This window comes from Cucurbita moschata, unplaced genomic scaffold, assembly GCF_002738365.1.
Source record: "Cucurbita moschata cultivar Rifu unplaced genomic scaffold, Cmos_1.0 Cmo_Scf00021, whole genome shotgun sequence".
Taxonomy (NCBI): Eukaryota; Viridiplantae; Streptophyta; class Magnoliopsida; order Cucurbitales; family Cucurbitaceae; genus Cucurbita; species Cucurbita moschata.
The window spans coordinates 1,345,202-1,371,990 of record NW_019268537.1 but is presented as its reverse complement, the minus strand read 5'-3'; the positions used below and the strand labels follow the sequence as shown (position 1 = coordinate 1,371,990).

At 33.5% G+C, this 26,789-nt stretch overlaps 4 protein-coding genes across 6 annotated transcripts in view; 2 read left to right on the top strand and 2 right to left on the bottom strand.

Annotated features, from left to right (window-relative positions):
- Positions 1 to 1,172: 1,172 nt before the first annotated feature.
- Positions 1,173 to 6,782, bottom strand: LOC111458364 (annexin D3). Its single transcript, XM_023100981.1, has 7 exons — positions 6,535 to 6,782; positions 5,222 to 5,367; positions 4,497 to 4,724; positions 3,706 to 3,918; positions 3,519 to 3,608; positions 1,881 to 3,075; positions 1,173 to 1,601 (listed from the first exon to the last, which is right to left on the bottom strand). Exons 1-6 carry the CDS (start codon positions 6,707 to 6,709, stop codon positions 2,872 to 2,874), a joined length of 1,056 nt encoding a protein of 351 aa, XP_022956749.1. The 5' UTR covers positions 6,710 to 6,782; the 3' UTR covers positions 1,173 to 1,601; positions 1,881 to 2,871.
- Positions 6,783 to 10,988: 4,206 nt separating this feature from the next.
- Positions 10,989 to 14,478, top strand: LOC111458365 (annexin D4). Its single transcript, XM_023100982.1, has 6 exons — positions 10,989 to 11,127; positions 12,455 to 12,630; positions 12,722 to 12,946; positions 13,361 to 13,594; positions 13,803 to 13,874; positions 14,162 to 14,478. The coding sequence occupies exons 1-6, from the start codon at positions 11,085 to 11,087 to the stop codon at positions 14,369 to 14,371; spliced, it is 960 nt and encodes a 319-aa protein (XP_022956750.1). The 5' UTR covers positions 10,989 to 11,084; the 3' UTR covers positions 14,372 to 14,478.
- Positions 14,479 to 15,270: 792 nt separating this feature from the next.
- Positions 15,271 to 17,802, bottom strand: LOC111458366 (annexin-like protein RJ4). The gene is made up of 6 exons (XM_023100983.1): positions 17,642 to 17,802; positions 17,399 to 17,544; positions 16,907 to 17,125; positions 16,108 to 16,320; positions 15,852 to 15,944; positions 15,271 to 15,664 (listed from the first exon to the last, which is right to left on the bottom strand). The coding sequence occupies exons 1-6, from the start codon at positions 17,715 to 17,717 to the stop codon at positions 15,464 to 15,466; spliced, it is 948 nt and encodes a 315-aa protein (XP_022956751.1). The 5' UTR covers positions 17,718 to 17,802; the 3' UTR covers positions 15,271 to 15,463.
- A 3,423-nt stretch (positions 17,803 to 21,225) lies between these two features.
- Positions 21,226 to 26,789, top strand: part of LOC111458332 (protein LNK2) — a 9,588-nt gene continuing 4,024 nt past the window's right edge. Inside the window, exons 1-5 of one of the 3 annotated variants that reach the window (XM_023100919.1) lie at positions 21,226 to 21,565; positions 24,237 to 24,579; positions 24,716 to 24,836; positions 25,844 to 26,135; positions 26,222 to 26,311. In XM_023100919.1, coding sequence (XP_022956687.1) covers positions 21,542 to 21,565; positions 24,237 to 24,579; positions 24,716 to 24,836; positions 25,844 to 26,135; positions 26,222 to 26,311 — 870 coding nt within the window. In that variant the 5' untranslated portion in view covers positions 21,226 to 21,541. The remainder of the gene's footprint in view (positions 21,566 to 24,236; positions 24,580 to 24,715; positions 24,837 to 25,843; positions 26,136 to 26,221; positions 26,312 to 26,789) is intronic. The other 2 variants (XM_023100918.1, XM_023100921.1) reach the window with 2 other exon arrangements.

Here is a 26,789-nt window from a genome sequence, read left to right as displayed (position 1 = left end):
TCCATGGCATTATAAGGGCTCATGAGCATAGTTTGTTTCAAGGATGGGTGGGGAACACTGGCGGATAACGAGGCTTTGGAAATGGCTTCTTGAGGATTGGGTGATGCGGAATTGGCTTCTTTGGAGCTGCCTTCAAAAGCGGCTTCTTGTAGAATGGTATGTGGTGTGGAATAAGCTTCAATTTCTCTGCTTCGGTCTCTTCCCCTTCTTCTCCTTTGGTGCCTGCATAAAATGAAGACAGACATGATCAAAACAACAAGCATTTTTTAGCCTGAAAATGACCCAAAATGAGCCTAAAAGGTTGGTGAAGGTACCTTGGGCGGCCTCCAACTTACCCATTTCTTGCTCTGCTGCATAGCAGAGGTTGGCAAGCAAAAGGAAGCAGAGGAGCATGGAAACAGTCTTCATTGCAAGAGGAGAGAATTTTGGTGAAGAAGGCTTTTAGGATGAGTTACTCAGTGTTGCCCATACTCATCCCATTTTATAGTGCCTAAAGCTGTGTGATTGCTAACTAAAATTCATGGTTTTTTGACCTCTCAGGTGGCTAAGGGCGTTTGGGAGTGAGTAGGTAATCTCACCTCCTTTTTCTGCTTAGGATATGTATTAGTAGCTACCACCTATATTTTTAACGACCAGTTACTTACCCTTTCGGGACGTTCGTTGCTTTCACACTGTCGAAAAAAGAAGGCGTTTGTTTCGGTATTTCCCGACCTTTATGAGTATATGTATACATGAGATTCGGCATACAAAACCAGCTTTGTATGCTTTGAATTCATTAGCCTTCAATCTAATCTCCAGCTACCAACTATATACTTAACTAACCATCCTTCACTGACCTCTTTTTTCATTATTATGGGACAATGAAATCCTATAACTTCCTCCGATCTCTCTTATTCGAGCCAATTCCTCGACCTTAGATCACATCGTGGAATACATGGCACTAGCCAACTCTTTCGAGCCACACTTGTTTGATATTTTGAAGTTTTACTGATGACTATGTTTTGTTAGGCTCATTGATTATTGTTCTACAAACGAGGATTCCACAAACATAGCTAAGTTTAAGACATAACTCGCCAATTGGGATTTCCGGGATTTCACAAACACTCTTAGACCTGACCCAACACTTCTCTTACTCTCTCAAGGATTTCTTGGATCAAAATCAACAGGAGGAGTTCAGCAGTGCTTAAACTGATCCATTGGTAAACGAACAGAAGCTTCATATTTGAAACTAACACAGTTATTTTAACAGAAATAGAAACAGAGCTTTATTTGAATTGGAAATAACTTCATCCAATTCTACAATTAAACAGACAAACAGTAATAATAATAGAACTGAGCCTTCTTTTTTAACATATTTCAAGGATGGGTGGCGAAGACTGGTGGGTTAAGTGGCTTTGGAACTGGCTTCTTGAGGAATGGATGAATGGGGATTGGCTTCTTGAGAAATGGATGATGAACTGGGATTGGCTTCTTCAGAAAAGGATGTTTATATGGAATTGGCTTTAGAAATGGCTTCTTCAAGTATGGCTTGTGGTGATGAAGAAACATGAATTTCTCTTCTTGGTCTTCCTCTCCATTTTTAGCTGCTACACCAGCAGCACCTGCATATAAAATTCCCTTCATTACAATCCTTACTATCACTTGGTTTCATTGGAATTTTAGCCCGAAGCGACTAGATTCTATAGATCGTAGTAATTCATCGACCTCTCTAAACTAAAATACAATACAAGTTTACTTCTGGGTCGGCCATCTTGACCTCTTATTGAACAACATTAGACAAAGAATACAGAATGTGTGCAAAGAACTACCGTTTTCATTAAAAGGGGTTGAGCAAAACAAGAAAATAAGCCTCAAAATGCTTTAAAATGTAAGTAAAGTACCTTGGGCAGAGTGGAGTTCAGCAACATTTTCTTCTTCTGCAAAGCAGAAATTCACAAACAGAAGCAAGGACAGGATAATACCCAGAAAAATGGAAGCAGTTTTCATTGCAGACCTAAATTTGCTTCAAATGTGGTTTGGTTGAGAAGGCTTTGTGATGTGTTTGTTTTGGCAATCCTCATTATATAGCTTCATCAGTGAGGCCTTTTTGAGTGGCAACCACTTTTGAAGCTGTGTTAATGCTGCTAAAATTCTTGGTGTTCAAACTGTTTGATAATTAAGGGGAGTGTCTCTTCCTAGTCTCAGCCTCCTTTTTTGTTTAAGATTCATTATTATTTGCTTTCATCTCCAACTACTACCTGTACCACTAAACATTTTGTTTGCCTTCTATTCTCTACAGAGACTAGTTCTTGAATTTTCAACGGAAACCTTCGAAAGTTCACTGTTCATGTTCTATAAGACGTAAGATTCAATTTTATATCTAAAAGAGGGATCTCGTTTACATAGAATTAAAAGTTTTGCACAAAAAAGTATAAGAAAATTTAGTTCTCTTGTTCTTAATGACAAGAATGATTTTACTAAAGGCACTACTTGCATTAAATTCTATCGACCTTTGGTTATTTAATTTTTCGTCAATTTATAGGCAATTTGGTCGGGTTTTCTTCGTAAGTGATTGGAAATATTGCTAAAGTTTCTTCCTATGAACAGATGGGAGCACTTTTTCAACTCCTATAGGCCTAATACCAAGAAAGTCTCAATAACTTTCTTTCTTTGGGATATCTGAAATAGGCATTAACGGAATAAAACAGCAGCAAGAAAGAGACAAAGTGTTCCCTTTTTATTATTTCTTATTTCCTGACAATCAATCTTCCAAATATATATACAAAGGCTAACAAGTTATTTATTCGAAGGCCTACAATCAATATCCAAAACCAAACATGGAATTTGCAGTGAGAAAGATGAAGGCAAGAAGCAAAGAGAAGTTGGAAAGAATCAAACTTTAGCTCCAAGCAAGATCATCAAAATGTCCTTGTAGTCTCCAGATGTGTCGCCAATGACATCGTCGTCGAGCTTGCTTTTGAACATGTTGGCATACTCTTCTCTAATTTTCATTGTGTCTATCTCAGCTCGACTTACAATGGCTCTGGTTAGAGAATCTTCATCTGTTCCAAGCCCAACAATGGCCTTGTTGATTACCTGCAGCAAAATTCCCCAACGGAAACTTTTCATGCATGTAAGGTGATAGAAGTAGGTGCAGAAATTAGTCTCCTGTTTAGAATTCAACCAAATATTCTTTCCGAGTTGAGTTCATCAATGATCTTTGAATGACTTTATGTGATGTACCACGTCGGTTGGGGAGGAGAACGAAACACCCTTTATAAGAGTGTGGAAACTTCTCCCTAGCAGACGCGTTTTAAAGCCTTGAGGGAAAGCCCGAAGGGGAAAGCCCAAAGCGGACAATATCTGCTAGGTGGGCTTGGGCTGTTACACCTTATGTGTTGTTATCAAAATATATAGAGCTCTTGGATGAAACAATCAGAGGAGCCAAAATATGATTGGAAGTATTTCAATCTAATAAAGAAAGAAGATGCAGAGTTGAAGAACTATTTTGTTTTTCCTTGAAGGAAAGAGCATCTCACCTTTGCAAAGTGTTTTTCAGGAGTGTCAATGCACAAAATTGCAATTTTGAAGAGAGATTCTAAATCACTATTTCCACATTTCACAATGTCCTGTAAATGAAATGCAAAACTGAACTTCCAAGAGAGAATATGAAAAGACAAAAAGAAAGAAAAGAATTTACAAACAATTTGTTATTAAAGGCTGAACCTGGTCAATAGGTTTTCCATACTTTTGCTTATAGCATGCAAAGGTTGCTCTAAGCTGAAAGAAATTTCTTGTGCTGAGTATCCAAATGACACCGCTGTGGTTTATTTGCTTTGCTTTGATAGCATCGTGTAATAAATCGGCTTCTGAATCAGCAACAATACCGTCCACCACCTCTTTATCATGCCTGAAGGAACTCACCATACCAACTAGAAGCTTTACAATATCCAAAACCAAAGGTTCTTCAATATTGCAACCTCAACAGTATACAATTCAATTGGAAAGCAGATAAACAAGTCATCTTTTCAAGCTTTTCATAGATATTCAAAGAGTGTCGAACATTTTATGGAGTCAAATTGCAAGTCTGACCAAAAATGTTTTGGTATCGTTACTCATTTCGTGTAATGATATTTGCTAATTCATGAAGATGGAATGTATCTGCAACTATCAAAGCACAATGTTCTAAAGAATTGACCACTTTCTTTCAAGCAACTTATCTATATCAGTTTGGACATACCAAGCATAAATGCAGAAAAAACTATGGTCTCATTTTGTGGTGATTTCATTTATAGTCTTTTAAATGCTTAAACAAATTTCTGAGCTAAAAATAGATCTTCGAAAATCACTGTTTTAGTTTTCAAATTTTACTAGGATTTGAAATATATTTCTACAAGGTAAATAATGAAACCAAGAACAAAATGTTCATCGAATAGACATTAAATTAGACTCAGCCCAAGAATTCAAGCCCGTGTATCAATTCAATTGAGACTGAGAAATTTTTTTTACAATTGTACCTTTCTAAGAGGCATGGAGACGGTGGAGAAAATGTCTTCTTCAAGCGAGCAATCAAAGAGAGAACAGTAGGCCTGCCTTACTGCCATTAAATGGTGAGGAGATGTTGCACAGGCTATCTCGATTAATACTTGAAGCTCATGGATGCCTTTCTTATATGACCTCAAGGCTTCATTTGCCAATCTGGCATCCCTTTCTGCAGGATCATATGCCCACAAAATTGCCGCTTTCTACTCATAAAAAGTTTAAATTAGAGATGGATAAGGGAAAAGAAGATAGTAGTGGAAATTAAGTGGTTATTGCTCAATGTCAGCTTTAAGAACAACTCCTTGAACATCCAAATTTTCACATCCAAAAGAAGGAGAGCAGGGAAAAAATAACACAAAAAACAAGCAAAATACAACTTATTTCACTACAAAATTGAAACTATTGATCCCTTATAGAACAAGTATCAAAACAACGGAAGAATTTTGTTTGTTCTAAATGCCAATGAAACTTCAAGACTGAAATCTAAAAAAAAAACAACAAACGGTGTAACCTTTCTTTCCCTTTCGAGCTTTCCCCTCAAGGTTTTTAAAACAAGTCTGCTAGAGAGAGGCTTCCACACCCTTATAATAAAATGTTTCATACCCCCTCTCTAACCGATGTGGGATCTCACAAAGGGTTGATTGGTTAAGAATGTGGAGTGTGATCGGGAAATGTAAAGAGCTACGAGTAATAAACATACTCTAAAATCACCAGAGAGTTCATTATTGATGCGATCAATGAGTCCCTCATTGTATAGCTCGACATATGTCTCTCTAATAGCCTTCCTTTGTGCCGCATTTCTTTGTCCTAATATCCTTATCAATGCCTTCTCATCCGTTCCCCATCCTAACACATTATGGGAAATAGTATTAGAAATAGACAACACAAACACCAATCATATATCAAGAAGATTGGTGATCAATGACTTGGTGAAAAGTAAATCAAAATCCCAGAAAGAAAATTAACTGCAGAAGAAAAACTAAACTCATTAAATTCTCATTCTGCTGCATAAAAAAGAAATATATGGCAGAAAACGTGGAAACAAAGGGCTCTATACCATCAGGAAGCAAACTATGAAGGAACTTGATTGCTTACAACTCTAACAACAGCAGCTCGAACGTTAAAAATGAAGAACTACTAGATTAGAGAGATTTTTACATGTCAATTAAACTAAACTCGTTTACTATTAATTTGTTAACTCTCTTTCTAATCAATCAAATTTTATTTTATTTTTTAATTTTATTTCATTTCAAAAATTTTAAATATATATGTGTGTGTGTGTTAGGCGAGTAAGATAGCTTTAAAAAAAAAATGAGTATTCCTGGTCGAATTAGATCGGGTTGATATGTTAAGAGAGTAAGATAGCTTTCAAAAATAGAGTATTCGAGGGCTGAATTAGGTCGAGTTGGAATATTTTTTAAACCCAACCCAACGGTTTTAATCTAAAAAAATTTCAACTCAAACGGTTAAATAATAATGAACCCAACTCATCCCAAGTATAATTTTTTAGTTGAGTTGTTGGGAGTTCAAACCAACTCAAATTTGTTGTTAATTTTAAAAAATACTTTCATTTTTTAAATTAGCCCAAAATTTCAAAATATTTTATAAAAAAATAATAATAAATAAAACAGATTTAGAAAACAAAAGGAATAAATATAACGATCCATACGACTCCTGAAAAATAAATAAATCAATCGAATAAGATGAGAAGAGGAAGAGTGCAGCCAAGCCATCAGCCGAATAGTTCAACATTGTCTGGACATAAGGACTCCATTTTACTGAGAATTGAGAACTCAACTCACGACGATAAAGCTCAAACTATCAGAAGATTAAAGACGACTTCAATTCAAACAAAATCCACGCATTACGTAGAACTTTAAGCAGAAAAATCAAATAGAGAAACAAAAACATACAGAATCCACAGATAAGTTAATGAAATATCGAGAAGAACATGAAAATCGAAAGCGAAAGATAAATAAAATGAAAATGTTAAAGAGTTCATCGAAAGCAAACCATCAAAAGCTTTCTTGAGCCTATCACAGTCCTCAGCAGGAGAAGGAACGATCTCCGGCACTCTCAGAGTTCCCATATTTTCCGTCAGAAACCTCTCCTCCTCCGGCGAAAAGGAATTGCCGGAATCCGACTTCGATTTCCTCCACGAGAAGCTCTTGAACGAGAAACTGCTCATTTTCAGAGCTCTGAAATGTAATTGATAATACGAAGAAATGAATTTCTCTCTGTTTTCCGTTTGTTTTTCCCTCCCTCAAACTTCGCTACAATACAACGCAATATAGCAGATTTTGTTTTCCCTCAACTCATTTGACGAAAATACCCTTCATGTCCTTCTGATTTCAACCCCATCTTCTGCTCAATATTTGCAAAGAAGCCCTTACATAGACTCTTTTTGCTATTTGGTCCCTCAATATCTCGGAAATTACACGAAGCTGCCCTGTTTTATGGAATATTACGCTGGGTACAAATTTAGTTTCTGATGAATTATGTCCTGAATTGCAAAAAGTAACGGATGGGATGGCCACGTTTTCCTCGAGCCGTTAAGTTCGAGTCCTAACGACAAAAATCAACGACAAAGAGCTTGTATTTACTATTTACACGTTATCATTAACGGCTACCGGTGGAGCCAGCTGCAATAAATTGATGGGATAATTAAAAGCTTTTTTTTTCCTTATTAAAAATGTTTTGCATTTTTAATATTTTAACAAATAAAACAATCAAATAATATTTTAATAAATATATATATATATAAACATATTACAAAGAGTTTATATATAATTTTGTATATTATCGGATAATTTTAATTCGAAGAAAAATATAGAAATTGTGCATTATTCAGTAGGGTTTGGATGCTTATCCACATTTCATTATTATTATTATTATTATTATTTGAATTTCAGTATAAATAATAATTATTGATGAAATTTAAATAATTTTTGGCCCTTTTTTATGTTTATTTATATTTTTATTATTTTTGTGGTCGTTAATTTTGATGAAATTTATTTTTTTCTTGTTGGATATTTGTCTTCAACATCTACCGAACATCTTTTCATGATTTCTGACTTTTATTGTCCTTTTTTTAATTAATTTAAAAAAAATAAAACAAACATACTTTTTTTTATTTAAAATAATTATTATTATTATCCCACAATTACTTAAATATTCATATTGAAATAACATTTTTATTATGTATTTTAATTGCATTTTTAAATTTAATCTAACTAATTTTTTTTTCTTTAAATTTTTATCATATTAAATGTTGGAAATTTAATTTTTACCTCAAACTTTACCTTTTACTTAGGGTTAAAAATATTTATACGCATGATATGGTTGAAAAACTTAATGTTTCTCGCTTCTCTTTGGTAAGAAATAACTCGAGTGGAAATATGACTTTTATTACAACAACGAGTCTTTTTCAGTGCGAAACTCTGTACATAATTAAGTTTTTCATCTGAACGATCTTAACGTATATGATACAACGAAGAAATAACAAAGACAAACAAGCTATTTTACCCCTTACCAAAAAAAATAACTTTCAATGAATTACAAATCAATTACTATATAAAAAAATTAATAATATGCTTTCAAGACGGTGTTCAATAATTAATGTTGCCTTTTAATTTATCAATAAATTGAGTTTTCTTCTTTCTCTTTGTCATATTTCGTTCCCGCCTTTTTTTTTTCTATTTCTCGTACATTACACATGTTCGACTTTTTAAAAATGGAGTGTTGTGCAAGATTTGATTTCATTTTCGTCAATTATCCAAATTTTACTCATGAATCGAGAATCCAGACATGGGAGCCATATAATATAATCCCACGTGAAAAACAACAAATTTAAGGGACAAATTTGAAGGGATAAGCCTCATGGCCTTGGTCCTTTCTTCAACATCATCACTGACCTGCCAGCCCATCAATTATTGTCCTCATGTAAAAAAAACATGTATTATTGTTTTTAAGGCACGTAAATTGTATGAAATAATGTGAAAACGAGACGTGTGAAAGTTAGATACAACAATGAAATAAAATATGTGGAGCTCGCTTCAAACCGATATAAAAATAAGGAAGAGAATTAAGAGAGATTTCTCCTAGTTAGCTAAACGGGACAGAAGATAAGAATTATATTCCTCTCCTTGCCCTCGAACCTCCTCAGTCTATTTCTCCTCGTTTTTTTATATAAATATAAATATTAATCGTATATCTAAGTGAACTTATTGAAAAGTTAGAATAATAATCCACAAAAAAAAAATACAAAAAAAACATATATATATATATATATATATATATAACCCATAGTTAAATTTGCCCTTAGCCATTGTATTTTTTTCTTCGATATATATATAAATATATATATAAAGGATAACATTAAATTATTTTTTATTCGAAGCTAAACTAAAACCACGTGGAATAAATAAAGACGGCAATAAAATTAATAATAAGTTTAGTTAAAGGTTTAAATTACACGTGTATATTTTATTTTATAATATATTTTTTAATTAAAAAATCTTATAGGGGAAGAATTTGATTTCGGTTAATAAAATAAATAATGGGTAATTAATAAAAAATCGCAAGCATGCTTCCCGTGATTTTTTTTTTAATTTATGGTATTTATTTTAGACAATATATTTTAAATAATTGATGGATTTTATCCAAAGTAATATTGATGGATTAAAAAATGTTAAATTTATTAATTTTAAATTAGCTCGTGTTTAGCTCCTTCATTTGCGCGGTCGTATTTAAACATAATCTTAGTAAGAATCTTAGAAAATTTAACATACAAGTTATTTGACAATTAAATAAATAAAATTTAATTAAAAAACAAAAATAAGTTGACAATTATAAAATTTAAAACTAATTTATGGAGATTTTATTAAAATTTTGATGGATCTTGTTTTATATTTTAAATGTAACTTTAAAACTTGTTTTTACCTTTTGTAATCGCAAATTTATTTTGAATTTGAACTTTTAAATCGTATATTTTTGTTATAAAAATAAAATTTGTGATAAATTTATTTATTTATAATTAAAAAATGTGAAATATAATATTAAATTTAAAACATATTTGTATAATTTGATAATTCAATAACTCGACCCACCTAAATTGCTCAACCCAAACCATTATTGTCGGGTTGGGTTAAAAAAAAATTTAATTTGGGTTGGTGAATATTTGAAAAACTGAGAAATTCGGGTCAGTTCGCATGTTGACATATTTTTTAGTCAGGTCAATCCAACCAATTCTTATTTTAAGATTATTATAAAAATTAAATATTTGACGTTTCTTCCCAATGTTTGGAATGCATTGTGACTTGCGAATGTTTGATATTTGAGTTTTATGAAATTTTAGTAATATGTATTGTGGATAAGTATAATTCTTTTACTTAATTAAAAAAAAAACAACCCGACAACTCAACTCAATATGAAAATAGAAAAGTAATGTTATAAACTGTATTTAGTTGGTTCGGAGTTACCAACAATTCGAAATTTTTGATTGGCCCAAAAGATTTCTCCCACCGAACCTGTATACATTCTTGTTACATTCAATAACAAAATTAATTTACCATTTTAGTTTAAATCAAATCATATAATATAGAATGAGTAAATAGTCAATTTTAGAAAGTCAAAAGTCTACCTAATTCTTACAATAATTGCTATGCATCAAATTATTATTTCAAAAAATATATAATACGTGGGTCCCACCGATTTTTTTGGGGTAGAAATGCAATTTCAGTAGAGTATGGGTCTGTAATTAAGAGAAAGTAATCTGTAAGCGGAGATTTGGAAATTAAACAAACATTTGGGTACGAATAGCAAAATACGAAAACATGAGGGCCGAACAGCTAATAGAGGAAAGCAAACAAAAGCAGACACGTCATTTCTGTATTATTATAGTTTAAAAGCGTTATTTTAAATTATTTATTTATTTTTAACTGACTTTAAAAAAAAAATAAACTTAATATCATTTATTACTCATTAATAACAATTTTCCCTCTCCCTCTCTCTTTTGTTTCCAATTAATACTTTAATAAATTACAAAGTAACGTGGCATAATTTTTACAAACTTAAATAAATATTAATTAAGAAATAAATAAATAAATAAAAACTTAATTTTTCACATATCATAAATAAATCACATGAAATTAAAAGTTTTATTAAAAAAATGAAATTTATTTTATAATTAGTAAAGGGATATTCCATTTTTAAAAAATACAAATAAATCCATTTAATTTTAAAAGTGATTTTTAATTACTCTCAATTATTCGGTTTTCACTCACTAATTAAAAAATATATATAGTTTGTATTTTTATTAATATATTTAAAAATAATTAAATAAAAATAGAAAAGTGGCATTTCATTAACAAAGTGGTTTTAATTTTTAAAAACGAAAATATTAATTTGTTAGGAAAAAGAAGAGTGAAATGACGAAAATGGGCATCTCGAGTTTGTTTTATAACGCGGGAGGAATTAGATGAGGGGATGGTACACTGCTTTTCCCTCTTCTTCTTCGTCTTCTTCGTCTTCTTCTTCTCCGTGATCAAATAAGCAATTGAGAAATGGCGGATTCTGCCATGGAAGTTCTCACTCGAGCTCTCTCAGGTGAACTCCTCATTCCTTCTTCTTCCATTACTCTGCCATTAATTTCCTCTCTCTTCCATCGTTGCTTGCGTTTTCTTTTCCTTCTTTCTCATCCTGAATGCGAAATTCATCGAAATCTGTTCATCGATCTTCATTTTTCTTGACTCGGAATATCGATTGAGTACGTATTTTAGTGTTCGATCGGAAATTTTACTTTTCGCCGGAGAAATATGATCTCTGGCCTCGACTTGTCAGTGTCTCTCTGTTTTTCTTACTCTGTCGCGAAAACTTCACGAACTCTTTGGACTTCGCCGGAGAAAAAAAACTCCGGCCAGCATGACAGTTTCTCTCTGTTTTTCTTACAGATCGTTTTCGTAGCACTAGAAATTTACTTCAATAAATTGTGATAAGATTTTCTATTTACTGATTTTTGGTTGAACTCTGTGAAATTTACAGAGAAATGCAATCTGGTTTCTGGAATCCATTTTCAGTATTAATTTTCAATCGAATTACCATCCCTGCATATTTTAATTTTGGTGCTCTGTTAATTTATAGTTACTTTTTTTTGCTATAATTTTAGTTATTATGATTTAAAGAAACATATTTACTTTTTTTTGTAAATGAAAAGAGAAACGAAAATAAAAAATAAATAAATGTTTGTGCTGTATCGAGATTTTTTTAAAAATATATATACATTTAAATGGAAAAACAAACATTTTAGGCTTTTTTTTTTTCTTAGTAAATTAAAATACTTATTAATGACATTATTTACATTTTATTGTTATTTTCTAATATATATTTCATCAGATTGTAATGAAAATGTAGATTTACCGCTTATGTCGGCATTGAATTCATGAATATGTGAAAGTTAAAAAAAACGAAAAAAAGTTATCAATAATATTCCTATAAAAAAAACTGATCTGAACATAATTTAGGAGCTAAATCCTCGAAAAATTATGAGGTCCCACGTTGATTGGATGAGAATGCATTTTTTAGAAGGACGTGGAAATCTCTCTTGAATATATTTTAAAATCTTGAGAAATTCGGAAAAAAAAATTCAAAGAGGACAATATCCTTAGAATAATGTGGAAACCTCGAAATCAGAAAGGAAAAGTTCAAAGAAAATAATATTTTTACCGAACACGAACACGTATGTCAAATTATTTGAACATTTTGATTAGAGAATCATATCCCATAGTATTTTAGACATTTAGTCAATCTTATATCACATTGGCAAACATTATATTATTTAAATTAGAATGGACACATAAAATGACTGAAATACATGAGATCCTATTGATTTATAAAGTTAAAGTGATATATTTGAGAAATGTGAAATAAAAAGCAGGGCATGGAATAAATGAGAAGGCTATGATAGAGACATTGGGGAAATGGGATCAGGAGGAGAAGAGATTGTTCAGAAAGAGCAGCAGCCAATTTTTCAGTGAAGATGAACGCTGCTGCTTTGAGCGATGGGAAGAACACGGCATGCGACTGCTCAAACATGAATTCATGCGCTTCAAGGTATCCCTTTTTTTTGTTCTTCATAAAAATGGATTACTCATTTCAACCGTAAGAAGCTTGATGTGTCGCTGTCCGTGGATGGATGATGCAGAATGCCGTGGTGCTATGGACGACACATCCATGGGAAAGAGACGCTCGTTTGGTAAAGGAAGCATTGAGCAAAGGGCATCATGGCCAGAACTTGAACATCCTCATAGAAGTGGCTTGTACTAGAACTTCTGATGAGCTCTTGGGCGCAAGGAAGGCTTACCATTCCTTGTTTGATCTTTCCATTGAAGAAGATGTCGCTGCCCACATGAATGGCCCTCAACGCAAGGTTTGTTCTTTTGAAATTCAACTTTTTCATAGTCTTCCTAGCAATGGCAATTCCCCTGTTTGTTAACAATTTCTTTTCTTATCCCTTCTTAACGAAAATTAGTTTTTGAGTCAAATAGTTATTTACAAACCGGTCTTAGTCTAAGTTCAAGGGTGTTCAAAAATTCAATGACTTGAAAATTCGAACCCAACCTAACTGATACTGTTTATGTTTGGTTCAAATAAATGAAATTTTATGAATTTGGTTGATTCATGAGTTTCCTGTTCCTTTTAAGTAGTTGATAAGAGTTATTTATGTTAAAAAAAATTACAATTTCAATAATTGGGTCCGATCTAATATCTAACTTAAGAACACTCGTAGCTTACTCTAATCCTAATCTCTTTTTTAAGTGGTTGTGGTTATTTTGGAATGCAGCTTTTGGTTGCATTAATGAGCGCATATAGATACGAAGGACCGAAGTACAAGGAGGAGACAGCAAAGTCGGAAGCAAAAGAAGTTGCTCATGCAATTAAGGAAGCAGCCACCCAAAAGAGCAGCCTCATAGAACACGACGACGTTGTGCGAATACTCTCAACAAGAAGCAAACATCATCTCCATGCCCTCTACAAACACTACAACGAAATCTCAGCTGGCCGATCCATTGTTGAGGTACTTTCATTTTCACATGCTACCTAATGCTCTCAGATGAAGAGCTTATGGACAATGAAAAATATTCTGTAGGTCCCAACAATCTTTGATTCAATCCAGGATCCTCTTAAGAACATCAGTTTATGACACTTCAATGCATATTTTTCTTCCAAATGAGATAGAAATTTGAACACTGAAGATTGAGACGGTTTTTTCTTTCTTTTTGTAGGATCTTCATGGCAACTTGAGTCTTCAAGAGGCAGTGTTGTGCTTAGTCAATCCCGTAAAGTATTTCACTCAGGTATGTAAACTTCAAAAACTTGTGAAGTCTAAGTTAGAATAGAGAATCTCTGTTTAAATGTAGAGGAGTGAGGAGAGATTTCTCTTTGTTAGATAAACAGGACCGGAGATAGGACTATATTTTTCATTCCTATCTCCATTCCGCCCCAAGATACAAAACTAATTTATTAAAATAGGGGGCCGGGACAAAGATGGGGAAGGATTCTCATCTCTGCTCCATCCCATGAACATCTCTACAATTTTGCACTAAACTAAAGAGCTTGATTTCGTTATTTTATGTCTTCTTAGATTCTGAATGTGGCATTAAGAGTTGAGGCAGACAAGAAGATAAAAAAGGCGTTGACTCGAATCGTGGTTACAAGAGCTGATAAAGACATGAAGGACATCAAAGTTGAGTTCAAAAATGAGTATGGAGTTTCATTGGGTGAGAGAATTGAGAGTGTGTGCAACGGCAGCTACAAAGATTTCTTGCTCGCTTTGCTGGCAAGATCAGACTGATTCTAGTTACCATGAATGAGTGGTTTTAAGATGGAAATTTGTTGGGTTTAATTTATGTATGAGTTCTGATTCTCTATTGCTTATAATAAATTGAAACATTGTCAAAATTTCATTACGATTAAGATTGTAATTTTATTATTTGAAAATGTATTTTTATTTGTTATCGAAAACTCTAAGTTTTAAATAGTACTTATCAGCTACTAGTATGTTTTCTAATGATTAGGAGTTTGAAAATCTTTACGCACACTCTTAATAATTTAAGGATACATTATAAAATTAGTAGTAAGAAAACTCAATGGTAAGCATAATGTAATCATCATTTAATTGAAGAGACTTTAATCGAAGGGCCAACCCTTTCCTGTTCTTGATTTTGTCCACATCTCTTTTTCCTTATTTTTGTTGCAAAAAGTCTTTCAAAATTAAAGAAAAGGTCCCAAGAGAAGAATATTAAGGAACCTAAAAGATCAAACTTTTCCATTTTTTAAGGTCATTATTGGCCGACAATTAATGGCACAAATTGAATTATAGCTTTATGGTTAAGATACCTTCATTCCTCCTAATAGATTCGTAAATATGGGTTCGTTGTTCTTGTATTTACATTACTTCATAGATTAAACTCGTGGTTATGTCCTCGTTGCATTACAAGATTCGTTTACTAACATAGGACATAGAATCCTGGACTAAAGTACGTATAGTTTGACCGTAATTAACAAAGATCAATTCAAATCTCCCTATCACATTTGTTTATTATATACATGTATTAATGTGCTATAACAAATATGGATTTGTTACTATATAGTTTGGCTAAGTTAGATATTTGGTGGGTCGAGATTAGAGGAAGAATAATATCTTAGTAAAAATAGAATACATTTAAAAAAGCAACTACTTTGGGAGAGAAATATAGGAACAACACAAGACCTTAATTGATATATAAATAAGTCCACATTACAAAACCAAAACCAAGCATTCTTCAACAAACACAAGACTCGGAGCACCAGCAGCTTATTAATATTATAAAGCAACTACTTACAAGCCGATTAAAACACACACTCAGAGCAAGGATAAAGTGCTGTAAGTAACTCATCAGCTTACTTAGTTGCCCAAAAGAGCAAGGATGAAGTGCTTGTAGTCGCCAGAGGTCTCCTTGGACACAGCATCATCAAGGGTCACACTGTTTCTCTTGTGATAAGCCTCCTTTATCAGCCTCAGGTCCTTCTCTGCCCTTGTCACCACCACTCGAGTCAACGCATCCTCGTCGCTCTTCCCGACCTTCTTGATTGCATTTCGCACCACCTGTTCACCATATAGAAACAAATATTAATCCAAGAATAGAAATGGATGGATTGGATTATGAGATTCAGCCAACATCAAGAAATGCAAGGGGAAGCTTTTCAGATCTTTAGTGAAGATCTCTTGAGGAAACACATTATGCACATGAACAACAACTTAAATCTACTTTGATATGAGTTTCATTCATCACCTTCTCATAGTATTTGACAGGGTCATTGATGCATCGAATCACAGTTCTAAGTGCTTCGGTGAACTCATTGGCAGCTCGGTCTTGACCCAATTGCTGCAACAGAGGAAAAAGAACACCCAAATTATAAACTTCCAACATAACTCAGCTTCAAAGATGATGGTAATTTAGCAAGGAATGTCAGAATGCCGGAATGTCAGAAAGTCTCGGAGTAATATGATCAATGTAATCTATGATCTTTACACTTAGTTCTATGTACCTTAGAGATAGAAATGCCATTGGCATCTTTGTAGCTATTGAAAGTTGCAATCAGCTGTGCCTTACTCCTTGTGGTTAAGATCCTTATAACATCTTCATGATGGAAGGTCTTCTCTTTAATTGCCTTCTCAAGTATCCCAGCTTCTGACTTCGCGAGTCTTGCATCTATCTCTTGACCATTGTAACGATATGCACTCACTAATCCCACCAACAGCTGCAGCAATTATAATAAATCCATCAATCAACAACAATCACAAAAACTATTATCCCCGTTCTTCAGTTCAATTTGTTCATGCCATTCTATACTCATCCTCTTGCGGGCCGGGGTTCCAAATCCCCCCCCACAATTGACTAAAACAAAAGTCATGTGCTAGTAGAATCTCTATGCTTCGAGTTCCATTATTTTATTTTAGTCTCTTCCAGTTTCAAAGTCCCCCAATACATCAGATCTCTAATAAATTTTTTAATACTGGGTTTTGCCCCTGATTAGAATTTCTTCTCAGTTCAGAACGTTGCATGAAATCTATATATTTAATGGGAAGGAAGATCCTCTCCTCTCTCTTGGAGTACTGTTTCAGCTGAAGTCATCGAACTCAGACAGTTTTGGTATAATAAAACAATAAGATGTTAAGTTTTTTTATTCTCGAAGTAGTAACTAGAACGATTTGAATCCCCAAAGAAAAATTGAAAAGTTGATCTGTAACCCTAAGGTCAGCGATCCAAATACAGATGATCGACAAAGGAAAGCATTATCAATGGATGATCGAGTTAATAAAATGGATAAGGGGCAAGTTACGGACCTTTCGGAATTCGTCGTGGGTGTTGGCGGCAACATCTTCCTCCAAGGATCGCTTGTACCGGTGCTGGTACGCCCTTCTGACGGCCAAGAACTCTTCAGGAGAGTAAATGCAAGATAGTTCAACAATCACTGCAAAATCTTCGTTGGGCTTCCTTAAGGCGACATGCGCCAACACAGCGTCTCTGTCCTCTGGATCTAGAATCCATCGGTACACAGCTCTCTGTTTTCACAACAAACAATCAATCGAACTCCGATTCAGCCTGTATAACAATCATATTCTACAAAAAGCGTATAAACAAGAGAACGGGTTGATCTCCTCAAAAAATAAGCAGAGAATCCAATGATTTTCGATGATCGGGAACAGGAGAGCAGTATATGTCTATCTGATACTGATGATGAGGGCGATGATGAAGAACATAGCCATAAAAGAGAAAAATACGACGATCGATGAACTTTAAAGAGTAACAAGCAAAATATGATGATGAAGAAGAACCTCAAGGTGGCCAGAGAGCTCAGATTCAAAGCGCTTAACAAGATCCTCTTCAAAAAGCTGTTCATAAGCAATCCTGATTTGCCTCCTTTGACCAGCATTTCTGTAGCCAAGCACCGCAACAATAGCCTTCTCATCAGTCCCCCACCCTACAAAGAGAGATAAAGAAAGAACAAGAGATTCAGAAAGATCAACAAAACATGATCCGATCTCAGACGCTAATGAGTAAACGATCCATTAAATCACCTTTGAAAGCAGCTTTAATGGCTTCTGCATCAACATTTGGGGGAGGAACATCATGAGGAACGCGAAGGGTCGCCATAACTTCAAACTTGGGATGGATTTTTTGGTAGGTATGAGCAGATTCAGCTGCGGAATGCTCTCCCTCTGTCTCTACCCACTCCTTTAAATACTAAAAAAAGTATTAAGCTTCTCTGTGAATTTACCAGCGCTCGTCTTGAAATCCACGCCTCCATCAGAGATTGCTCAACGTGGCCTGCAATGGAGGCTGCCACCGATCAAGATCGACATGTCGATTTCATATTTCTAAACTAGTTTTTATTTGTAATAATCTATAATTTTTCTTTAAAAACCTAATTTTAAAGATTTTTCTCATTTTTTATTTTTTTAAATCAAGTTTATAAACACAATTTTTTTTAAAATCTTTTTATAGGATAATTTACTTTTTAATTTCCGGAATTCAAACCCAAACTTGAATGTGCATCAACGTTCCCTTTTGTGTCCTCCTCAATATCGGGTGACCACCATCAAAAACACTACAGACGTGATCTTCAAAAGTTATGACCCACACGAACAAAAAAAAGAATTTTTATGTTATTTCCCGTCTTCGTCTTCGATCGTTACCGGCGATGACGAGTGTGAGGAAGATTCAAGCCATGACATGATCGAAGATAACAACCTTGGTGGTGAGGATGCTAAGATTTACTAAAATACGACGATGGACAAAGCGACACCCACTAATATAAAAATGAATTAATTGTAGTTGACGATATCGACCCGCTAGCAGATATTTTCCTATTTGGGTTTTCCCCTTCGGGCTTCTCCTCAAGATTTTAAAACTCATCTACTCGGGAAGGTTTCCACACTCTTATGAGAGGGTGTTTTGTTCTCCTCTCCAACAACGTGTAACATTACAGGCAAGATTTTTAAATTGATATAATGAGATTAAAATTAATAAATTAAAATTTATAAAATTACTTTCCTAAAGTTTATGATTAAAAAAGATTTGTTTTAATAATAAAAATTAATTTCTTTATAAAGTAAGAGAAAGATATCAATAAAATAAAGGGGAAGATTTGTTTTCCCGCTTAAAATTTCAGCAAGAAGACAAAAGAGTCTTCTTACGGCACGGCTCGACACCGACGTCCAATGACACTCAACATTAAATTAAAAAAATAAAAAAATAAAAATTAATATATTTGGTTGTGAATTTTTAAAAATATCAAATAGATTAATAATTTATTGAATATAAAATATAAGATTCATTCATTTATTAAATATAAAATAAAATTTTAGAATTTTATTAGATATTCTCATATTTGTTAAAATCCTTTTAAATTAAAAAATTTATCTAATTTAAAAATTCAAAAAATAGATAATTAAACCTAAATTTTTAATACAATAAATATAGATTTGAAAGTTTGAACATACTTGTATGTTAACATGTATAAACAGAAAAAAAAGGCATAAAGATATTTAAAAAGAAAGTGGTTGAATTTATCCTCATAAACCTATATTTATTAATACGTGTTAATTAAGCTAAACTTTAAATACATAATTATTTTTTTCCATTTTTCAAACACAGATAAAGAATTATAATTTGTACTACATATTTAATAATTATGTTCCCATTTGAATTAGTAATTTAATTTAGGAGTATAAATAAATGGTTATTGTCTGATAAAATATATATATATATATATATATATATATATATATATAATAATTATTATTATAGTTCATAAATATTTTTTAATGTAATATTAATGATTTTATCCATATATTTGCAGTAATGGTATTTACGATTTTTAAAAAGTTAAAATATTAATTAAACTTTGGTAATTTAACGGTATTTTTTAAAAATTAAAGGTATTTCTAAAATAAATTATTAAGGTTTTTAGATATGAATATTAAAAAAAGGTTAAAAAGGTAAGTTGATTAATTTAGGGTAATAAATTTAAAGCTCGAAAATATATAAATAGATTATTTATATTCTTTTTAATTCATAGGTTCACAAAATATTCTTATCACTAAATAATAAATTATCTTTCCTTATTTGCTACCTAAACGAGGATTTTCAATCTCTGGTCCCATAGAAAAAATAAATACCCACCGGGTCGATAAAGTCATCCACAGTTTTCAAAATACATTTACCAAACATATTTTACGAAAAAAAGAGCCAAACTTTTCTCTTATGGTGGACGTAGTTTCCTTCCCCCGTCTTCCATGTGAGTTTGAAAAAAATAAATTTATATGATTCGTCTATTTTGACTGAATTGACCTCTAAAGAAATGTTTTGGGCGAGGGGGTAAGCCATGTCCTCGAACCAACTTGTCCGTGCGCAAGATGAACGGCAAGACAAACACAAATATGTCACAACATTTTTCTTATAAAAAAAGGGTCAAAATTTTTCTTATATTTATTTTAAAATTTTTCTTATAGAAGTTGAAAGTATAGATATAAAAATGAACAAAATTTAAAAAAAAAACGGCGATTAAAAAAAGTATTTTTAATATAAAAAATGCTTTAAATGAGGTTAAATTTGAAAAAAAAATTAAAATTATTGTTTGTCCGACATTTATTAAATAATTTTAGGTTAAATTATAAAAATTAAATTCCAAGTAATAAAGTTATGGATATAAAGATTATGAAAATGAATTTAATTATATCGGGCTGATTAAATGGATCCGAAGCTGTCAAACCCATTAGGCCCACAATGTGGATGATTGTCTTGTCAGCAGCCGCTCATGATGGGCCTCAGATATGGGCCTTCGGCCCAAACAATCTGATCCAAAATATAATGGACTATTTTGGGGAAAATAAAAGGAAAAAGAAAAAAAAACACAGAAATTATGTTTTTCAAAATCACATATTTACAAATGTCGAAGTTGTTATTTTATTTTATTTATTTTTAATTTCCATTTTTAAATATATTATACAAATTATTATTTCTTGATTTTTTTTTCATTTATCTTAATTCAACTAAAATTATTAAATTATAACCATCATTTTTCAGGTTTTTAAAATTTATTAATGAATTAAAGTAGAAGAAAATTCAAATTATAAGGACGAAAAATGATATTTTAAAGATTTTAAATTCAAGACGAGAATATTATAAATATTGAAACAAAAATAAAATAGAATGTCCTACTGGTCCAATTTTTTAAAATAAAATTTGCATTTATGAGGTAGAAAAATATCAATTTTAAGTAGAAAAGGGCATTAATTTCAGAAAATTAATAATAATAATAAATAAATAAATAAGGATTTATAAAGGAGGGGCTTTGGATAAAGGAGTTAAGTTAGAGTCCGCGTTGGCAGAGTAAAAGCGACAGTTCAGCAAAGCTCCACCACAAATTAAGTCCTCAGCTGGGGCCCACAACACCTCATTGCAACTCATATCTCCAAATGTGAAATGAAATCCAAATGAAATTCAAATTCACTGCCATCCAATCAGGTTCCACTATTTGATCACAGTCTTCACAGCCACAACTTTGGATACAGTTTTTCTCACACGTGTCGTCTCTCTCGCTCCTCTACTCCCAACCCTACCACTTCACGTGACCTCACGTGATTCCCTGTTTCAACCAAACCAAATCCCTTGGCTACTCCTCCATCCCAAATCCTTCGCCTCCAGAAAGCTCATTTTCTGTTGGTTTTTTCCTGAATTTATCGCGTGGCTCTGTGTTTTTCTGCCTTTTTCTCTCTCTTTTTTTCCCCCCTTCCATGTTCCAGGGCTTTTGAACGCCATCCTGTTTCTGGAGGAGTTTGATGCTTTCTGTTGTTGATTCCGGAATTTTCTTTCCGTAACTACTTTTTCGGAGAATTCGGCGATGTGCGGATCAATCTTCGATCAGTTGTTGGATTTGGATTCTGGATTAGAGATTTTGTTTGAGTTTTTCAGCTATGTTTGATTGGAACGACGAAGAGGTAGCCAGTGAATTTTTGTTTTTCTTGGCTTCAATTTTACTTCTGTAGCGTGAAATAGTTGTTCATGTTTTACTTTTGTGGCGAGGGAGTGAATAGTGTATCTGGGTGTTGCTTAGCTTGTTTTGTTTATAGTACTGCCTTGGATAGTTTTTGCATTGAACCACCGAATCAGTATGCGCGCGGCAAAACCCATACCTTACACTTTCATTGGAAAAGCTTATTGCAAGAATGGGAGACGATTCTGATGGATCTGATACTCAGCTCAGCATTTCATTCCTTAGGCAGTTCAATTTCGTTGAATGCAAAGGGATGTAATTTAGTAACTCGTGGAATGAGGAAAGTCTTTTGGGAGGAGCTAGGAGGCCTTTTCGAACTTTGCGTTGCTGTGGGTGTCTGGCGGGGACTTTAGTATGACCTAATGTCACACGAGATGGAGTGTACTGGGACGGCCTCACTTGATCTAGGAGGAGGTTTAATAGGTTTATCAAGAGTTGTGGTCTCTTAGATCTTCCCCGAGTGAATGACTGGTTTACTTCGTCCAACCAATGAGAGAGAGAGAGAGAGAGAGAGAGAGAGAGAGAGAGAGAGAGAGAGAGTGTTGTATTGTAGACGAGATATGTTTATGTTGTCAAGAGGTTGGTTGGACACTTTTAAAGAAATGAGAGAATCCTTAGGCTCAATAGTCATGTTTATCTGCTTGAGTTTAGGCTACACTTTTAGGTCATTTCCCTTCTTGACTGGGTGTAAATGTTGAAGATTAGCAAGTAAGAGAGATTTTGGTTTATAGTGAAATTATCCTTGCTTGAAGTAGTTCAAAAGGATTGGAAATACAGTCTTGGGACCTAGGAATTTTGGATAAAATTAGACTCTTGAATTAAATGAGGAAGGAACTACTATGAGCAAGGAGTTGAGAGAAGTTTGGATAAGGTTTAAAGAGGATTTCAAGAAGTTAATTTATTGGGAGGATTCCTGCTAGAGACAAAAAGCAAAGGTAAAGTAGGTTAAAAAGAGCGTGGTTGTGATGCATACTATTTTCTCCCTTTCTATTTTTTTTTTTTAAATTTCTATATGCTTCTTTATCCCTCGCTTCCTCCAGACTTTTCTTGGAAGGTTTATGTTGGTATTTCCTTGTAGCCTGGGATCATGAAGGGTTGAAGACTCCCTTTATTTTGGAAGAGAGTGGTCTTTAGCTTTAATGGAAGTAAAGGCCTGATTTGGATGGCTTCACTATGGCTATCTTCACTGAAAATTGGAATAGTTTTAGAGAGGACTCAGGCAAGGTCTTTTTTGAGTTCGTGGAGGGGGATTATGATTCTTCCACACACGAAACTTATATTTGCTTTATTTCCAAGAAGAGAAGGGTTAGAGGAACAGGGACTCTATTAGTCTTGTCACTAGTATATCTCTATAAGATCATTGCTTAAGTTTTGAGAGATAGGTTAAGGAATGTCTTTTCTAATGCTATTTAGATTTTCAAGTGCCTTTATGAGGAGACAATTCTTAGATTAAGTTTTCTATTGTCAATGAGGCTACGGATGATTATAGAAGTTCATTGTAAGTGGGAAGAAAAGATGGCCCAGAGGAAATGAGTTTAAGTTGGAGTGGCTACCAACCTAGGATTCATTAACCTATAAGTTTTTATCTCTTAAAAAAATCAATAGATGCGAAACCGATAAAAGATTAGAATATGCAACTGAAATTCTTAAGAGATTCAAGTTAAAGAAGAGTACAAATATTAGAGCAGAATTTTATATTTAGCCAAAAAAAGCATGATCTCGGTCAATTTTATTTCACTGGTAGTACAGGTTGTATATGGAACCTTGTTTTGGAACATTTATCTTATTGTTGCAATGGATTTACCCATTTAGATTATAATCTCTTCCACCATTTATAAGTACTCTGGAGTCATGCGGCGATATGCATCTGCTGTTGTTCGAGTAATCATGACAGATCAGAGCATATAGCCTTTGCTCTTCTCATTTCTGTGGACAATTCATTCCGAAGGTTTTTTTTTTTACTTTGAAGTTAAAAAAAACAAGAAATTAAATTTTCACTGATGGATGGAAATATACATTCCCTAGAAGCCATTGGGTCAAGTTATACTTCTTACTCTGATACCAACTGATGAAAAGAATATTTTTCCTGAATTTATAATCTCATTCCTTCGCAACTTTGCAGCACATGCGTTTGAGGGCAGCGGTTATTGTAGCTAGTAATAGTTTTATACAACGTAGCATTCACTGAAAGTAGAAGATTTAGTAGTGAATACTAAATAGTACATTCAGTTAAACATTCTGAGAAACTTAGGTGAGATCCCAATGTAAGGAGAAAGAGAAGAGGAGGTACCTGTAGGGAGCCCAAATTGGTACAAGCTCGACTTTCTCTGTACCTATTTTCTACTTCTTTATTGAAGCTTTTCATTTCAACAGTGAAGGAGCAATTTCCGTTGTTACTTGAGATTGTAGAAGAATAAAGCTCATTGTTTCACATGTATCTGGCTGCGTGGTTGATCATTTAAGCGATTCTATGATTTAGTTCATTGATTTCTTTCCTTTTCCTGAGCATACAAAAAAATGGGTCTTGATTAGAATGTGCTTGCCACTCGTTGATTACAATTAATAATTACGTGCTACAAAAAAATTCCTCTCTTAAATTTATGTGATAATTTCAGCTTGCAAATATAATATGGGGTGAGGCTGCTGATAGTGATGATCATATTGTGCCTTATCGGGAGGCTAGTGAGAATTATTATGACAAGAAAGAATGGCATCAAGACACGGTATGCACGAAACTTATGGAGCAAAAGTCACCTGGGACTAATGTTGATGATACCCATGGAAGAAAGCTGGAAAGCAGTCCTGGCAATGAAGAAGGAACCTCTGCCTCAAATCTCGACAATGATCCATTGGCTGACATATCCTTGTCCAAACCTTGCGGAATTGACCAGGACTCTAATGGTACTGAAGTATCTCATGAATTAACTGAAAATAGCAAATATAATTCACCAAGATATGGTAAAGATATTATATTTTTGATTCTCTGTAAATTCTACAGAGATATATGTGTGCTCACATACAATGCAACATTGACGAGCTTTAGCATAAAAGTTCAATTGTGTACTAATTTTTTGAATGACATGTATACTGACAGCTGCGATGATCAAAGATGCCCAAAATTTTCAAAGTACTGAAGAAGGTAAAGGACAGGCTGATTTTGTTGACTATGGATGGGCTAATATTGGAAGTTTTGATGACCTAGATAGAATTTTCAGGTACATTGGTATTTTATTCTCTTAACTCGTTGATTGATGGTTGTATAATTAAAATAAGAACTCATCATTCATAAGCTCTTTTGTTAACTGAAGCCAAATTATACTCATGATGAAGAGGAAACAAAAATGTCTTGTAACGTTGACCTGAAACAGTGTAGTCATGCAGTGAGCTGATCTTGTTTTATACCCTTTTGGGAAAGACTGTTGTCTTTTTTACTGATGAAATGGAACAGATTCTTGTTGCTTTGCTCCCTTATATTATTAAAAGACATTCTTCATAAATCGTGAGAGAACACCATGAAGATGTGTGGAGGCAAATAAGGTCCCATAAACCAGCAATAGTTGACTCCGACCCCTCAATCCTAGCAGACCAGGCATGCCACAGCACTGAGTAAACTGTAATAATTCAAAGAATTTTAGAGCGGCCTTTAAAATTGGTACCAATAAGAAGCTGGTTAATTAAGCAAGCTGGAGACTTAGGAAAACTCCAGCTCAACCCAAAAATAGAAAGCAGCTTAGTCCAACAATCACACATTTTTAATGGTAAATTACAATCTAATTAAAGTTTTGGGATCTTAGCAGGTCCTAGTCCTCTTAATCCTCTCTAGCAGTAGCCCTATATCTTTTATCTTTAGTTTCAACTCTGTCGTCACAACTGTAGATACTTGCCCGACAGTGGTCATCATGTGTAATTTTCATTTTACAACTGGATTTTTCCTCTTCTTCTCTAGTTCTTAATCAATTGTCGATTGTTCTTTGGACAATGTTGCAAAATATAATATGCTCGTTTTTTTTACAAAAATTCAATTCTGATTCATTATTTCTATTATCATGTTCAAATTAGTCAGTACATGATCACCATTACCAAAGTTGTTGGATAGTCTTGAAGCATGATAGTGCATCAGAGTTTTTCTTTGTCCCGTAGGAATGCAATCTTATTCTTTGAAACGTTTTTGTCCCTATATAAAATCTTTTTTTTTTTTCTCTAACCAATGTCAATTTTGTAGCAACGATGACCCAGTATTTGGACAAGTAAGTCTCAGTGATGCTGATGAGATGTGGTCTTCTTCTTTGAAAGATTTGCACAACAGCCCGATGAAATTATTCCCAACTGTGGAATCGCTGAATTTGGACTCAGGAGTGGACACTGATAAGAATCCAGAGTACTCGAAACAAAATGAGCAATTATCTACTCTTGCCAGTAGGCGAAGTAGTGATACTGGATCACTTGGGTTGCAGACTGGAAGTGCAATCCTAACAAATGTAGGAGATAGGACTGGAGCTATTGCAAAGGATCTGGTATTAAACATGTTGGAATAGTGCATTTTCTGTTGCTATTTTTTGAGCAAACTGAAAATTTTATGTAATTTGCTTGGCTTATCCAGACAGATCTGGAGAAAATGGAAAAACCATCTGCAGCCACACTTCACCAAAGACCTGATATTACCGCAACTGCTAATGAGTTTTCAAATAAGGTTTGTTTCTCATTTGTTTACTCAATTAATTAGTTGATCATCCTTTTCTTTACTGTATTTCAGCTTTTTTACCTGCCAATGAATATTGAATGTGGAAACAGCAACTTTATCCAAATACCTGCAATGATAGTTAATCTAAAAGAATGGTCAGCATTAGTAGATAGGATGTTGTCATTTTCAATCTACCGTTTTCAAGTAGATTAATTTTCATGTGGTAACCAGGTGGTAAAAAGTAAATCCTCGAGTGTATCATCGTTGATATTGAGTGTAAAATCTACAAAACTCTAAGCTATCTGTCATTAGCTTGCAATTCCGATTGATTTGGAAGGTGGTACCTAATGCCCCTGTTCTTTCAAATTCAAGTTTTCTGCAATGCCTATCTAATTCAACCTCTACCCGTAGGTGTCCTTATATATTCATAGAAATGAAGTGAGAGAATACAAATGGGTGTCCCAAAAAAAAAAAAAAAAAAAAAAAA

Excerpts from the sequence above, each read along its gene's own strand:
- LOC111458364 (XM_023100981.1), bottom strand. The coding sequence starts at position 6,709 with ATGAGCAGTTTCTCGTTCAAGAGCTTCTCGTGGAGGAAATCGAAGTCG. Across the intron at positions 3,919-4,496 it reads TCTCCATGCCTCTTAGAAAG|CTTCTAGTTGGTATGGTGAG; the intron begins GTACAATTGTAA and ends GATATTGTAAAG. Across the intron at positions 3,076-3,518 it reads CTGAAAAACACTTTGCAAAG|GTAATCAACAAGGCCATTGT; the intron begins GTGAGATGCTCT and ends ATTTTGCTGCAG.
- LOC111458365 (XM_023100982.1), top strand. The coding sequence starts at position 11,085 with ATGGCGGATTCTGCCATGGAAGTTCTCACTCGAGCTCTCTCAG. Across the intron at positions 12,947-13,360 it reads TGAATGGCCCTCAACGCAAG|CTTTTGGTTGCATTAATGAG; the intron begins GTTTGTTCTTTT and ends TTTGGAATGCAG. Across the intron at positions 13,875-14,161 it reads CCGTAAAGTATTTCACTCAG|ATTCTGAATGTGGCATTAAG; the intron begins GTATGTAAACTT and ends ATGTCTTCTTAG.
- LOC111458366 (XM_023100983.1), bottom strand. The coding sequence starts at position 17,717 with ATGGCGACCCTTCGCGTTCCTCATGATGTTCCTCCCCCAAATGTTGAT. Across the intron at positions 17,545-17,641 it reads CATTAAAGCTGCTTTCAAAG|GGTGGGGGACTGATGAGAAG; the intron begins GTGATTTAATGG and ends CTCTCTTTGTAG. Across the intron at positions 17,126-17,398 it reads AGCTCTCTGGCCACCTTGAG|AGAGCTGTGTACCGATGGAT; the intron begins GTTCTTCTTCAT and ends TTGTGAAAACAG.